At 37.4% G+C, this 15,939-nt stretch overlaps 2 protein-coding genes across 2 annotated transcripts in view; one reads left to right on the top strand and one right to left on the bottom strand.

Moving 5' to 3' along the window:
* uba5 (ubiquitin-like modifier activating enzyme 5) overlaps window positions 1-15,939 on the top strand; it is a 171,499-nt gene that overhangs the window by 84,650 nt on the left and 70,910 nt on the right. The window lies entirely within an intron of this gene.
* The window catches only part of LOC108265147 (carbonic anhydrase), a 5,165-nt gene continuing 1,433 nt past the window's right edge, over window positions 12,208-15,939 (bottom strand). The window contains exons 3-7 of the mRNA XM_053679774.1: window positions 14,939-15,057; window positions 14,653-14,745; window positions 14,466-14,532; window positions 14,221-14,372; window positions 12,208-13,656 (exon numbers count right to left, since the gene is read on the bottom strand). Of these exons, the coding sequence (XP_053535749.1) occupies window positions 13,537-13,656; window positions 14,221-14,372; window positions 14,466-14,532; window positions 14,653-14,745; window positions 14,939-15,057 (551 nt within the window). The 3' untranslated portion in view covers window positions 12,208-13,536. The remainder of the gene's footprint in view (window positions 13,657-14,220; window positions 14,373-14,465; window positions 14,533-14,652; window positions 14,746-14,938; window positions 15,058-15,939) is intronic.

The following is a 15,939-nucleotide window of genomic DNA, read 5'->3' as shown; positions in this document are numbered from 1 at the left end:
TTTCTGGACAGTGGAAGAAAACCAGAGAAGCCAGAGGAAACACAGGAAGCACACACAATATCCACACAGACAGTAGCCCAAGCTCAGGGTCAAACCCAAGACCCTAGGGCTGTGAGGTGACAATGCTACCCACTGTGCCACCATACCATGCAACTTTATTGTAGTAGTAATCATTTTCAGCAGTTCCTCTTAATGCATATTGCATTACTGAGTGACTACAGCACCGTGAAACTAACAGAAATGATGTTGTTACGAGAGTGAGGAATGTGAGTCTGGACTCCTCAATTGGCAATATTTATTAGGTTTTCATAGAAAGTTGTTTGGTGTTTTGTTGAAGGAACTTACACATTCTTAACAAGAGCGTATACAGCAATATAGAGATACTGCTGTATACCCTCTTGTAAAGAATGGCTAAGTTTCTCTCTGCATGACCTTTTGGGTGCCAGGAAATGTGATCGGCATTCAAGGAAACATTACCCCATTCAGAAACACCGGCTGTTCTCCATGGTATGTGCGCTGAGAGCCTGATCATGCACAGTTTTCAGGTTTACTGGAGAAATACAAGCGAACAAGAAAGCGAATAATCAAGAGAGGTAAGCTAATTAGAAAGAGAAGGGCAATTGGCATGCATAAATCATGCAATGCTCAGCAAAGCATGGAAAGCAAAGCATTCTTGATATATGTTTGTGTGCCCTTGTTAGCTTTCCCTTTGGTTAATTGCAATGTGGCCTATTTGCAGCATGATCTATAGGGATAGTGTGCGTGTGGAATATTGTAGCCTCTCAAGTGACACAGCAGTAAACCGTCCCATCAATCACTGGAATGAAAATAACTGCACTGCTCTAATTAAGTATTGCACACTGTTTTTGTGGTGTGCTTTCTTGTGTAGCAATTGCACTAAGGCAGGTTTGAGCTTAAGGTACTGTCATCAAAGGGATTTTATATGTATGTATATATATATATATATATATATATATATATATATATATATATATATATATATATATATATATATATATATATACACTTTACTGTGCACTCAGCTTTCTCTGGACCCTTTGAGATCCACTAAATGCCTTGAGGTCTTGAGAAAAGGGTTGTTTGAATGATCAGGGATTAACATGTAATAACATTTAAACTGATGTTTGACACAAATATCCTTTTTTTGAAAGATAAATGGGATAAACATAAAGTTTAAATTGGGCTTACATAGATTATGATTTGAGTCAAAATATCTAGCTGAAAAAAATTTCTGAAAAGAAAAGGGAACTCTGTTTGAACTGAATGAGCCAACATAATCATTACTAATCACCATATAGTATTATATAACATTTATAGTATTTAGGGTTTATAAATGTTTATATGCATTTATAGTAGGGAAGTAAATATATATAAAAAATATATAAATATAATATACACTTGTATATTATTTAACATTTGCATATTGTATGTGCCTTCGAAATTGTATGACATTGTCTGAGCAAAGACAAGGACAAACCTTTCATCCAATTAATGTCTTATCTGGGCCTTTAATGATAAGGAAAACAAATGACACCTTCATATCTAAGGTTAAATTATTGTTAGTTCAAAGACACCTGACCAAGTGCATTCTGGAAACTGTGCACTGGTACAGTATATTTGGCCCAAAAGAGCAAACCGATGTTAGTGTTAGTCACAAAACACTATGTAAGTACACAATGAAATCTTTTTGCCATAATGTTGGAACATTTGAAAAGCAAATGAACTGCTCTGTAACATGCGGGCATTTACTGCAGGTGCTGATACACCTAGTGTTTAAAGAACCAACAGTTCAGTAAATAAATCCTCACACATTGTATATTTGTACTTTAGCGCTCAAGGACTTCAGTATCTGCTGGTGCATGGAAGTGTTCGCCTGTGTTTCCTGACTGTCCCTGATGTGTATACAGAAATAAATCCTGCAGTCTCCGTGTACTGTAACTAATTCTGTGGCCTTCAGCATGACCTCTACCAGTGGACTGTTGGGTCTGTATTCCCAAAGAGACATGCCATGTTTATCTAAAAATTCTAAATGTTAGCTGGCTAGTTGCAGGACTCAGAACTCATTTGTATTTCATGAGGATGTAATGCATAATGCTCACAGCTGCAGTCAATGTATCTTTATGTGTATGCTGTTATAATGTAGCACTGACCCTGAATGTGGCTCCCATGGTTAATAATGAAGCTAAGCTTGACAGGATTATTGACCTCCCTGTAGCAGATCCAAATGAATCGGATGACTGGCGTGTATAATTCACCAGACGCTGCCCTTATGTAATATACTATAACAGCATATCATATCATTTTGCGTAAGAGGCACATTATTAGACTAACCAGTTTTACGAGCCTGTGAGTCAGGTTAGTTTGTAATTTCATACGGGTCTACTGAGTGCCTCCAAGCTTGTTCATGGTGGTTATGGTGAGAAGCACAAGCCTTTAGTTGTCACATATATACACTGAAAAAAAAAAATGACTGAGTGGTTCAGGAAATATGACAAAAACAAATCTGTGATTTTTACACTAAAAAAGCAAATAAATAGAATTACTGAATTGTTAAAAGTCTGTATATCTGTACTAAACAACTCATGTAAATATGTGGCTAAAGCCCAAAGTGTATATTTTACTTACTTTCCAGGGTTCGTTTTAATGTTATTTTGCAAGAAGTCACAAAACTTGAATAACAGAAGTAATGTTCACTTGAACTGATCACAGAACTTTAAACTGATTTAATTTTGAGTGTTGTGGTTGGGTCATTTTCAATATTTCTAGCTTTGTGTTGCCTTTAAAGCATAAGGCTATTGTATTGTGAAATATTCTGAAATGTCAAGTGTTTCTTGCGTTTCTCAATCAGGTGTATAGTGTGTGTGTGTGTGTGTGTGTGTGTGTGTGTGTGTGTGTGTGTGTGTGTGTGCACAGAAATTAGTAAAGTAATCATGTTAGGTTTTACCACTTCAGGCTTTATGAAATCTGATATAAGTCTATTGGAGCACTCCTTTGGGTAGGAACCATTAAAAGTCTTAGTGACCTAAACAGGAATGATGTTGTGTACTTTTTACAGTGTTGAGATTTATGTATTTCATTTAACTGAGTCTACGTAAATGTACTTAATAAAAAAAGAAAACTGCTAGTTACACTTTTTTTTAAATTAACCAAAATCTTGGTACCATGTAAACTTTAATTAAAATGTGCTTAGTTACATTTACTTTTCATTTAATTTTAAATGTAATTTTGTGTGGAAATTGTTACCCAAAAATTTCCCAATAATTTTTCAGTGTATTACGGTACTGTGAAAATCTTTCTTCATACATCCCAACTTGTTAGGAACTTGTTAGCAAGGGTCCAGGCACCCTTGGAATAGATAGGGTTAAGGGCCCTGCTCAAGGGCCCAACAGTGGCATCTTGAACCCACAACCTTCTGATCGATAAGCCAGAGCCTTTAACGTTTCCTGACTGGGAATTGAAACCAGGCCTGAGCAGTGAGAGCATGAATCCTATCTTGACCAGCAGGTTGCTGCATATGGACATGCACTATATAGTGCAACTATAGTGTCATGGTTGCATGTAAAGAAAGGGATGATAGCTATAACCTCTGTTTCTAGCTGTCTCGGTATGCACTCAGCTGTTCGCTTCCTCTCAAGCACCTGTCATAACACCAAGACCCCACATCATGAGCTGCGGTGGCATGATTTGGCAGTGATGTGATACTTGAGTCCTGGACTTATATATATATATCTATGAATAGAGTTGGGTGTAACGCGTTACTGTAATCTAATCACTCTTTCTGATAACGCAGTAATGTAGCGGGTTACATTTAAAATTTATGTAATTTGATTACAGTTACTGATGTCAATAATATTACGTTGCTTGCGTTACAAATTTATCGCTAAGAAAACAATATTAAGTAAACTATCTATTTTTAAATGAATCGCATTTTGCCCAGAAGATTTTTTTCTTTAACTCCGAATAATTCTCCACTTGGTGTGGTTTGTCACTACGTAACTGAACATCAGTAAAAGAAGGCCGCCTGTAATCTTATATATTCAGTAAACAAAGGTGAGACCAATTAGACAGGATTTACAGGAAAATACGTGGAAACACTCACGTCTTATTGGCTGACAGTCTCTCAGTTCTGCCGAACGCTAGCTCACACAGTCGGTGTGAGGAAAAATGGATATACACAGATTTTTTTTTTTAAACCAGTAAAGGGGTTGAAACTAAAACAGTAACATCCTCTGATGCTGAGCAGTGTGCTGAGCAGTGTGTAAATGTCTATATGAGTTCCAGTTTATGTGAACATGATATGAGCAGAGCATGAGGAAAGATAATGTACTGTACATGGCACTGTAGCAGCTAAACCCACACAATGACTACGTTTACATGGACAGCAGTAATCTAATTATTGACCTTAATCTGAGTAAGATAATAATGTGATTAAGGTGCTTACACGAGTCGCTTTTATAATACTCCTGTCATGTTCCGGTTTTACATGTTATAGAACATAATTAGATTAACGGCACACGTCATTACGTCACCGCGCCACGCCGTCCGACGTCCCTCCAGAATTTCACGTATCAACATACAGTTCGTCTTCGTTATGGTACCGTATACAGTTTTGGGTGTATTTATTTATTTTTTTTACGAACGCTTTAAGTGCAGTTAATTATTTGTCATGCTATACATGCTAATAGACGACTGTTTGAAGCCGTGGGTGTGTCCCAAATCGCGTAGTTACCGTCTATATAGTAGCCGAGATACATGTATTTTTCCCCACTACAGGCCTATAGTAGGAAAGTATGTGATTTGGGACACAGCCGAACTCTCTTGTTCACCGTAAAACGTAAAACTGCCGTGTGTGATCGTGTCCTGTCGCAAAATGCGGTGAAAACTCTCACACGACGTTCATAATGTGATTAAGGTGTTTACATGTCACTACTACACGTCCATAATGCGACTAAAACAGGAGTACTCCACCTGTCTTAATTAGATTATTGCCTACTTCGATTGTGACCTTAATTAGATTAAGGTCAATAAAAATAGCTGTTTACATGGTAGTTTCTTTATTAGAGTATGGTCTTAATCGGATTAAGCGTGGATTATTGTTGTCCATGTAAACGCAGCTAATTTATAGCTTAGTTGTGCCTCCCCTTGGCTAGCGACACCAAACTAGCCTATTTAGAAAAGTTTAATATTTTATCAGTCTGGTAGTCCTACAAACAGTGACAACACCCAAGGCATGTTTTATGATAAATCCAACTTTTTCTGATCATGTCATACATTGACGCGTGCTAAAATGACTGAAAGAACTATGAGTTTCACTTTGTAGTGTATTTTTGTAGGTTTGATAGGTTTTGAAAGTAACGTGAAAGTAAAGTCATTAGGAATTTGATTACTTTTTACATGCAGTAATCAGTAATGTAATCAAATTACAATTTGAATGTAGTAATTCACAGTGTTGGGTAAATTACTCAAAAAAAAAAAAAAACGTAATCCACTACAGATTACTAATTACTACTTTAAAATCGTAAGCTGATTACATTACGTTACTTTGTAACACATTACATCCAACTCTGGTAATTAGTAATCTATAGTGGATCACTTTTTCTGAGTAACTTACCCAACACTGTCTATGAAGTGCCATGATCTCTAGGATACATAACTTGAATTGGACTCATTTATTTAAGACTTGGGGTTGGACTTCGGTTTACAGATCTGCACTGAATTTTGGGTATTGTAACATTTAAACAGGTAAATAATATTTTAGAAACAGAAATAATAGTGGTGGCTCCATGGTTCAGGGTTTAGGCTGTGGCTCAGAGGGTTGTGAGTTCAACATCAAGCTGCCAATCTTGTGTTCTTGAGCATAAAACTGCTCAGATATACAGTGAGGGAAAAAAGTATTTGATCCCCTGCTGATTTTGTACGTTTGCCCACTGACAAAGAAATGATCATTCTATAATTTTAATGGTAGTTGTATTTGAACAGTGAGAGACAGAATAACAACAAAAAAATCCAGAAAAACGCACGTCAAAAATGTTATAAATTGATTTGCATTTTAATGAGGGAAATAAGTATTTCACCCCCTCTGCAAAACATGACTTAGTACTTGGTTTAAAAACCCTTGTTGGCAATCACAGAGGTCAGACATTTCTTGTAGTTGGCCACCAGGCTTGCACACATCCCAGGAGGGATTTTGTCTCACTCCTCTATGCAGATCTTCTCCAAATCATTAAGGTTTCAAGGCTGACGTTTGGCAACTCGAACCTTCAGCTCTCTCCACAGATTTTCTATGGGATTAAGGTCTGGAGACTGGCTAGGCCACTCCAGGACCTTAATGTGCTTCTTCTTGAGCCACTCCTTTGTTGCCTTGGCCGTGTGTTTTGGGTCATTGTCATGCTGGAATACCCATCCACGACCCATTTTCAATGCCCTGTCTGAGGGAAGGAGGTTTTCACCCAAGATTTGACGGTACATGGCCCCGTCCATCGTCCCTTTGATGCGGTGAAGTTGTCCTGTCCCCTTAGCAGAAAAAATCCCCCAAAGCATAATGTTTCCACCTCCATGTTTGACGGTGAGGATGGTGTTCCAGGGGTCATAGGCAGCATTCATCCTCCTCCAAACACGGTGAGTGGAGTTGATGCCAAAGAGCTCCATTTTGGTCTCATCTGACTACAACACTTTCACCCAGTTGTCCTCTGAATCATTCAGATGTTCAGTGGCAAACTTCAGATGGGCATGTATATGTGCTTTCTTGAGCAGCGGACCTTGCGCGTGCTGCAGGATTTCAGTCCTTCACGGCATAGTGTGTTACCAATTGTTTTCTTGGTGACTATGGTCCCAGCTGCCTTGAGATCATTAACAAGATCCTACCGCGTAGTTCTGGGCTGATTCCTCACTGTTCTCATGATCATTGCAACTCCACGAGGTGAGATCTTGCATGGAGCCCCAGGCCGAGGGAGATCGACAGTTCTTTTGTGCTTCTTCCATTTGTGAATAATCGCACCAACTGTTGTCCCCTTCTCACCAAGCTGCTTGGCAATGGTCTTGTAGCCCATTCCAGACTTGTGTAGGTCTACAATCTTGTCCCTGACATCCTTGGAGAGCTCTTTGGTCTTGGCCATGGTGGATAGTTTGGAATCTGATTGATTGATTGCTTCTGTGGACAGGTGTCTTTTATACAGGTAACAAACTGATATTAGGAGCACTCCCTTTAAGAGTGTGCTCCTAATCTCAGCTCGTTACCTGTATAAAAGACACGTGGGAGCCAGAAATCTTTCTGATTGAGAGGGGGTCAAATACTTTTTTCCCTCATTAAAATGCAAATCAATTTATAACATTTTTGACATGCGTTTTTCTGGATTTTTTTGTTGTTATTCTGTCTCTCACTGTTCAAATAAATCTACCATTAAAATTATAGAATGATCATTTCTTTGTCAGTGGGCAAACGTACAAAATCAGCAGGGGATCAAATACTTTTTTCCTGTAAGTTGCTACGGATAAAAGCAACTGCCAAAATGAGTAAATGTAGTTTATTCAACATTAAATAACACTACACAAACTGTGCTGTTACTGTCATGAAGCAGACATCATGAAGATGTAAGTGCAGGTTTTCTGGTTTTATTAAATACAATATAGCTGACAAAGCAGCCGACAAAATGGTCAGGTAGATCAGCAAATGTAGCATGTCAAAAACAAGTCAGGCAGATAAAGGCTTGGAATTGTCACATACTCAATGGTAGAGCAAGACTTAAGTCTACAGAAATATGAGACCATAGGAGGTATAAGACTGGTGAGAAAAGAAGTTTGCCAATGCATGGAACTTTATCTTTCAGAACACATGGAGCAAGACTTACACATTGTATTTCTTGTAGCATGGTTTCCCACCAATATTTTGTGGTGTGAAATCACTCTTTGCATCACGAAGGTACTTGGATCCTGGATGAGATGAGATTCTGCGGCCCATCAGGCATGTCTTGGTCTGAGTTATTTAGCTACCTTAAGGTATTCTTGTGATCAGTGTAAACTAAGCATAGTCTTGCTGTACCATTTGACTCCCTCCTGCCAATGTTGTTGTTTTTCCGGTGCCAATTTTACTGCTAGTGACTCCCTGTTGCCAACATTTAATATGTAGCTCCTACTACATATTACCCAGGGTAAACCAAGTACAATGAGGTTATTAGGGGATTCCTTGACCAGAAAAGAGTTTGTCTCCTTGTGGAGAACAGGGGAAAAGCAGGGGTTTCAATTATATTTCAATTATTTTCAATTCATTATAATTCAATAAAAATTTGAGCTAGTAATGATATTTAAACTAGATATCATGTGCTACAACAAAGACCGCAAGTAGAACATACATCAAGCAAATATTCTTTAAATTAATTTGATTAAACAGTAAAGAACCCACAATGAACGTCAGAGTAGCAGTTTGAGTAATGTTTCTATAATCGATTCAGTGTACAGAATATGTGCGTATATTACTTAAAAGGTTGAAACGTTAGCGATACTGATACTGATTCAACACTTGATTATTAAGTGCCAGCAGGCACCAATGAGCGGTTAACCCTGCAGTTAACCCTTTTTTGCTCATAGGAGTTCCCCTTTAGGTGAAATGTCCCACCCCCAGCTAAAGTGAAAGTTTTGAATGGTTTTTCAAACGGGTTAGACATGTCTGAAGTGCTGGGTCACCGCCCCAATAGTTTGAAAAGTGCCAGGTCAGATGCCAGCTCACCCCCGTTGCGCCGGCAACCCTGTGTGAATGCGTAGCTCAGCAATTTGATAGGTTCTGAACCCCTCACCCACTGGTTTTTCATCTAGTGCATGGGCAGGAATAACAAATCACTGTCCTGGCAAGTCAACTTTCCATCCCCCTTTAAAGCTCCTGAGAGAATATAGCAATGAGTGCAGACTCATTCTGTCTGTTTCCTTGTAGACATTGTTTTAGGGATATGAGTCATTCACCTGCTTCTTTGCCATTGGGAGGGTGGAAAACAGGTCAAAAAACCAGTCATGAGAATGAAACATATTATGCTTATTCATCTCCACAGTGGTTTCCAGGCTACACTCTTCGTTGTATTTAATGTCATGAGAACAATGAACAATGTAGTAGGAAACCTTGGCACTTAGAAGGTTCTTGGAAGTGATTGGAAACAGGTTGAGATAGGTGCTTGACTGAAGATGAGGTTGGGATTTCTTCTACACCACTGGTCAACAACCCTCTTCCTTGAGATCTACCATCCTGCAGGTTTCATCTCCAACCAAAACACCTGTTTTAGTTGATCAAGAACTTCTTACGGCAATGATGGGATGGTCAAGGGGCCAGGATTATGGTTGGGGCTAAAGTCTTCAGGAAGGTAGATCTCCAGGAACAATTTGGTGACCACTGCTCTACACTGACTGGTTTTATCATATGATTAGAACAGCTCTCAGAACAGCCTCAGTTCTTCGTGGCATAGATTACACAAGGTGTTAGAAACATATCTTTAAGATTCTGGTACATGATTATGTCATTGCATCACATCCGATTTGTTAGCTACATATTCATGCTGCAAATCGTCTGTTCTATTATATCCCAATGGTGTTATTTTGGATTCAGATCTAGTAACTGGGGAGGACACTGAAGTATACTGAAATCACTGTCATGTTCAAATGTCACATCCTGCATTGTCATGCGTTAGCCATTATAGGATGGGTAAATTAAAATGATACTTGATTGATATGAAGGGGCCCAATGTGTACCAAAAGAAAATAATTCTCCACAATGTGAATGGTATGATGGTTCTATTAATCCCTATGGACACTGTATTTCCACTGTGTGTGTAGAAGTACAGTAGCCACACTCATTAATGGAACCATCATATCATTCATTTATTTTCAGTAATTACTTCCACTGGTTTACTGGACTTGTCAAAGTCCACTTGGATGTAATGGTGAAATGACTTACACTCAACTTGGACAGAAGGAGTTGAGACTCTGCTTAAAGAAAGGGGTTACATTGGGATTTGGTTCAGTTCTGAGGGCATGAGAATGAAGATGACACTGTCAGTCAATTAATTGTATACTATTATAATTGTACACCTTGTATTTTAGCATTTTTGTTTAAATTATCTCATCTAAAAAGTGAAAATACATAAACAATGACAATACATAAGTGAGTCAAGTAATGTTTATTATTACAATATTATTAAATGAATTGAGGAATATTAGAAATTACTTGTTGTAATGAAACAATTTAATCTAATTGAATCAGTAAGGGATAAAATCTTTATCACGCGAATTAAGAACTTTAGGCACGCCACATATTTTTCTTTTACAGTCAATACTAGCACTGCCTTTTAATCTGTTACACATAGGCTTAATGGGTTTATCGTTCAAGTGCACCTGCCTTTATAAAATTACTCATTAGGATCTGAGAGTTAATAATTTCCACAAAGGTTTAAGTTTTCCGTTTCAATAATTTAATTGCTATTCTGTATTACTTTGTATTGTCTGTGGTAATGGGTGTTCAAAATTTTTCACTGGCAATGTATGTTGTAATGCAGTTAAAACGACAGACTTATTCCTCAAATCCCATTACATGGTCACTCAGTGTTCAGAGTCTGGAGTGCAGAGAACAAGAGTTAGGGTTAGAATGAACAAATTATAAAAATGAACTATTTTGTCTCATTACAAATATTATTTGTAATATTATATATTATGATTTATACCAGACAAATCACCTTAAGTAAAATAGCATACATTCGTGAGACACTCATTATAGAGAGAATATCATGTTGGATTATGAATGAACAGTCGGAACTGTCATGCTGTCCTTAGTCCAACATTCTGGTATATGCTGACTGAGATTTTATGTCTGTGTATCTTCTGTCCTTTTTACTGAAGAGGAACAATCAGCGCCTGCATCAGCACAGGCTTCCTGCTAATGAGTTAATATTGGTGCCGTCTAGTCTGCATAGTTCTGTAATTAGTTGTGACATAAACACAATGCAGGGAGGTTGCATATAGGCTAATAATCATGTGGCTAAGTTCACTGATATGGGGTTACGCTAATAGATAATGATGATTATGCTATGATTTATAGGTTACAATAAAAGTAAACATGACGGGTTGTGCTGTTTATTATTGGAAAATACTGGCGAGATAATAATGATGTGATGTGGTCTGACCTGTAGCGGACTTACTCTTACAACGACAGTCCCATATCTGGATTTTAGTTAAACTGGCCCTTATTAGGTATGATGGTTTATTTATAACATTGTAGTACATTGTCAAAATTAGCTGCATACACGCCATTAAAAATCTATGCCTAATGTGCATATGTAATGTAATTACATGAAAAGTCATTGAAAATATGTGGACATTTCTTCAGAAACCATGTAATCTATAATCTCATTGCTTAATCTGCTTTGCTGTTTACGACAGCCAGATATAATATGATATAATGGAGTCATTGCAGATGTTTTATAATACAGTTATCTGATTCGATGTCTTGACACAGTTTACACAATTTTTACCAAGTTCTTTGTGGACCATGTTTTCAGCAGTTGGAAGAAATCAAGATCATGTAAGAAAATCCTACAGAAACAGCTCATCTTTCTTTGAGTTTAATCAGAATCGCTTCATTGATGTCAGGTGTATGATAATTACTTTTGTATGAGTTTGAATGTGATTGAGTCATTCTGAGCACAGTCACATTCCCCATTATGGACAGGTACGCAACCAGGTTATTGTGTTTTTATTTTTATTAATTTTTTTCCACCTAAAAGGTTTCTATTTGTTTTTCACTTTAATTCTCTTGGTTGCTGTATCACATTAAAGGTGGGGGAAACTCTGACATGAGTTATCTTGATCACGTAATGTTAACATCTTTGGATTAAATTCTTTGACTATATATATATATGTGTATATATATATATATATATATATATATATATATATATATATATATATATATATATATATATATATATATGTGTGTGTGTGTGTGTGTGTGCGTGTGTGTGTGTATATATATATATATATATATATATATATATATATATTAACTGTAGTTACTTTTCCTTTATGGCCTAATAGAATTGTGTTTGTTTTATTTCATTCCATCAACTATAAAAAGTTTTTTTGTTGTTGTTTTTTTAAACAAAAACATGTCTTTGCTGGATAGATTTGTCAAAAAAAACCACCATCTGCCACACATTATGGGTTCAAGCATGCTAAGCACTTTATTTAAAGATTCTAATTAATATAAATATAAGTATAAACATTCTAGTATGACAAGTTATTTGGTTTTTTTATTAGCTGTCTTATTTAGTGCACAAAAATTGACATTAAAATATATAATATAATTGAATATATGTATAGCATATTTAATTAAAACCATCTAATAATTTAGCATTTAGCATAATGTAGTCCTAACATATCCTAAATAATAGTATGTCAGAATCATTCCAGATATAATACAGTCAACACATCTGAAACGTTCAAGTTCAACGAATCGCCACAAATTCTCTGGTCCCGTGATTTCATGCAACAAAATGGGAAAAGGAAGGAAACATTAAAAACGTCATATTTTGCTGAATGAACGTGTTTCAGTGAGCTGACTGTGGTCTGTAGTAAAATAGTATGCATATTTTTTTGCGCCAGCCCTTCCTTTAAGGACAACTCAACAGCAACAATGTGTTCATTAGATATCTTTAGGGAATCATTAAAAAGTGAACATACACTACATACATATGCTTTCACACAAGGATCACAGTTCATTCTAAGCTGCTCTAGAAGACATCAAATGTGAAACTAACTTCCGTTTTGAGGATTCGATACTCAAGCGTTAACCACCATACTCCTCCTCTGTTGTGCAGATATCGTACGTGTGCGTGTTTTTCAGTGTAGGCATGACACCGTGACTCATATACAGTACTGTGCGAATATTTTAGGCAATGTAAGTTTTGTCTTACATTGCCTACTTTGTATCTACTGCATTAGTGTCAGTAGAAAAGAAAAAAATTAGATTTCAAAAGATTTTTTTTTTATTCACTATTACAGGACCGTAGGAGCTAATAGACCAAGGAGAAGAAGAAGAACTGTATCAAGTTCTCCAAGAAACCTGGAACAGTGATTTCATTAGAAAACTGCATGACCGAAAGGCTTGCACAGTACGGTATATCTGTAAAAGTGATGCTTTAAGGGATGTTATGGCGGTAAGCTGCTTTTTGCTAAGCTGCCATGATCCTGAAGCAGGCAGAGAGAGATAACCATGACAGATGGCCCACTTCACTGCAGCATGGAGTTAGACATTTGGTTTGCATGTGTGTATGTTTTGGTGAATCTTGATTACGATGAGCCAGACACCATACCCAAAATATACAGAAGCAAATTATTCTTCCGCTGACTATATATCTACAATGGAGCGTAAAAAAAGCAAAGACTTAGTAGTGCTCTTGTCAGATGGAAGGGAAATATTATTCTAATGTAAAAACCAAACAACATGACAGGGGTCAAGGGCAGGCTTAAGAATCCAGGAGCAGCTCATTTGGAAGATGAGCGGACTTCACGACCTTTCAGAGGCTGAGGTGGGCGGTAGTTATCCACCATTTGGCACTCGGGCTCCCCCTCCACAGAGAAGAGCAGGCTACGGAATTTCTCCATCTATTGTCCATAAAAGAGAAATATAGAATAAAGTGATAGTGAGATATAATTGGATTAGGAATATACATGTATTGAATGGTAACGTTGACACAAACATTTATAGATCCCATTTACGTCTTTGTGTAGTATCTAATATGATCAACTTAAAAACTCCCATCAGCAGCAAATAAATGTTAAATGAGGATATTCACAGTATGACGATGCAAAAGTCATGGCATTTCTCTAGGAAGTGAGAACTTTTACAAGGGTGCAACAGGCCTCTATGCCTGGGAGACCAGCAGATCACAGAAAAAAGAATAGAGACTGAAAGAATGAGTCAGCAGAATAGTCTAGAATTGTTCAAACAACTCAAACTCTGAGATGAAGCTAGTGGTCAGTCTGGTTAAACCCCACTGAGCATAATTATACAAACAAAGATTTATCCAGGAACTAAACTTCCTTCTAATTGCTATGGAACATTTCGGAACATGCTGCTATGTTTATATCAGTAATGAGTAGCTAACACTGTTCCGCTATGAGTATGAGTAGGTCCGATGAATAATATGTTCATGAAATGGACAGGACCTGTGCAGGGCTAGCACTGATTGACTTCTTGCAGACGATCCATGTAACACTTTCGAGCAGTGGGGGTGTGGTCAAGGAGCCATCGTATGTCCAGTAGTCCAGAGTGTTAGGCAGCAGCGTAGTGGGGTCAAAGTCTGCAAATGACGTCTGCGCTCCCTGGGAGGAAATCCAGAAAATCATGACTAGCCAATTTATCTCAGAATAAATCTACAACATTAGTCCTTAACATAAAAGTCCCACAGAACTTGCCTTTGCTTTAATGGCATCCAGTACATCAATAACCTTCTGGAGTTGAGGGTTTGCAGCACCAATCTGTTGAAGGTAAAATACAGAAATGAACACACTTGATACACACAGTGTTTTTTTCATGTTATCTCGTGTTTTATTATAAAAATAAGAATAAAGCATTAAAATGGTTTTATGTGTAGGGACCTCCAAGAAGACTCCAACCACGGCGAGGCCATCAGACTTGCTAGCAGCTTCTCCAAAGTTGGGATATGTAGTATTCCAGTGAACTAGATGAAGCTAGAGAGTAAGAAAAAAAACGCACATCTTTACTTGCACCAAAACTCATAGTGTAGTCTAGGTCGTGCCACGGTTTATCGTTTCTAAAACCGTGCATAAATTCAACATGGACAAAACAGATACAGCATGTAAGCCCAAAAATCGACTGAATTGCGTAACCTTGTGTAGGCACTAGGACATGGAAGGTACATACTTCAGCAGGGTACAGTTTTCCATCAACTGTGTGCTCGGAGCCTTTATCATCGCTAGATCCCCAGTGAAAATGGAACTGTTTAAGCCTGTAGGTGCCGGTTATGGGGCCCCCTGTCAGAGCTGACAGATACAAGCACACAACACAAAAAAAAAACAGTTTCAGACCATGATTTAACATTTGAAAAGAAGAATCTGTAAAACATTCACCATAATTGGTGGAATAAAGTTATTTCTGTCATAATTACAAATAGCTCCAGTTAGGGATTACCACAATGGAGTAATGATATAACCACCACTACCATCCCCCAACACACATTCTTGTATGTATAGTGTTGTGATTTGTTTATAACACAATGTGTGTGTCTCTGTAACAGGATGACACATTACAGTGTAATAAAATGATTTTACTTTCCTGAACACATTTGTGTGTAACAGTCCTCAATTGTTCTCAGGAAGGAAATACCCTCCACTGAAGACTGACACGTGTTTAATGTTTAACAGAGTATGAGTCAAAAGTTCACTAGGACCTTTTTTGTGTGCAGCCTTTCTGCTCACACTTCCCCATTAGGGTATTTGCATAGTTGTAAAATATAACTACACAAAGTTAGGAGATACACAGGAGTAACTGCACATCATCTGCAGGATCCTGTTGTTGTTGTTGTTGTTTTTCAGTTGGATTAAATTACAGATACGTCGTCATTTACACACACACTACTGGTCAAAAGTTTGGAGACTGAAACGTTTCTCATGATCTTAAAAATCTTTTGATCTGAAGGTTTAAAATGTAAAAGATTAAATGATTGAAATCGGTGTTGTAGACGCAAATATAATTTCATCAGAAAGCTAACATTTTGTGCAGCCAATAAGAGTCCAGAGTAGGTGTGAACTCCTTTAATACTGTTTAAATATCATCTCAGGGAAGTTCCTCAAGGGCGTCGACTTTGAAGATGCTAAAATACTAAATTATTTTTGATCTATTCTGGATTTTTTTTATCACAACAT

The sequence above is a fragment of the Ictalurus punctatus genome, chromosome 1, assembly GCF_001660625.3.
Source record: "Ictalurus punctatus breed USDA103 chromosome 1, Coco_2.0, whole genome shotgun sequence".
In the NCBI taxonomy this organism is placed as follows: Eukaryota; Metazoa; Chordata; class Actinopteri; order Siluriformes; family Ictaluridae; genus Ictalurus; species Ictalurus punctatus.
This window is presented reverse-complemented; position numbering and strand designations above follow the sequence as displayed.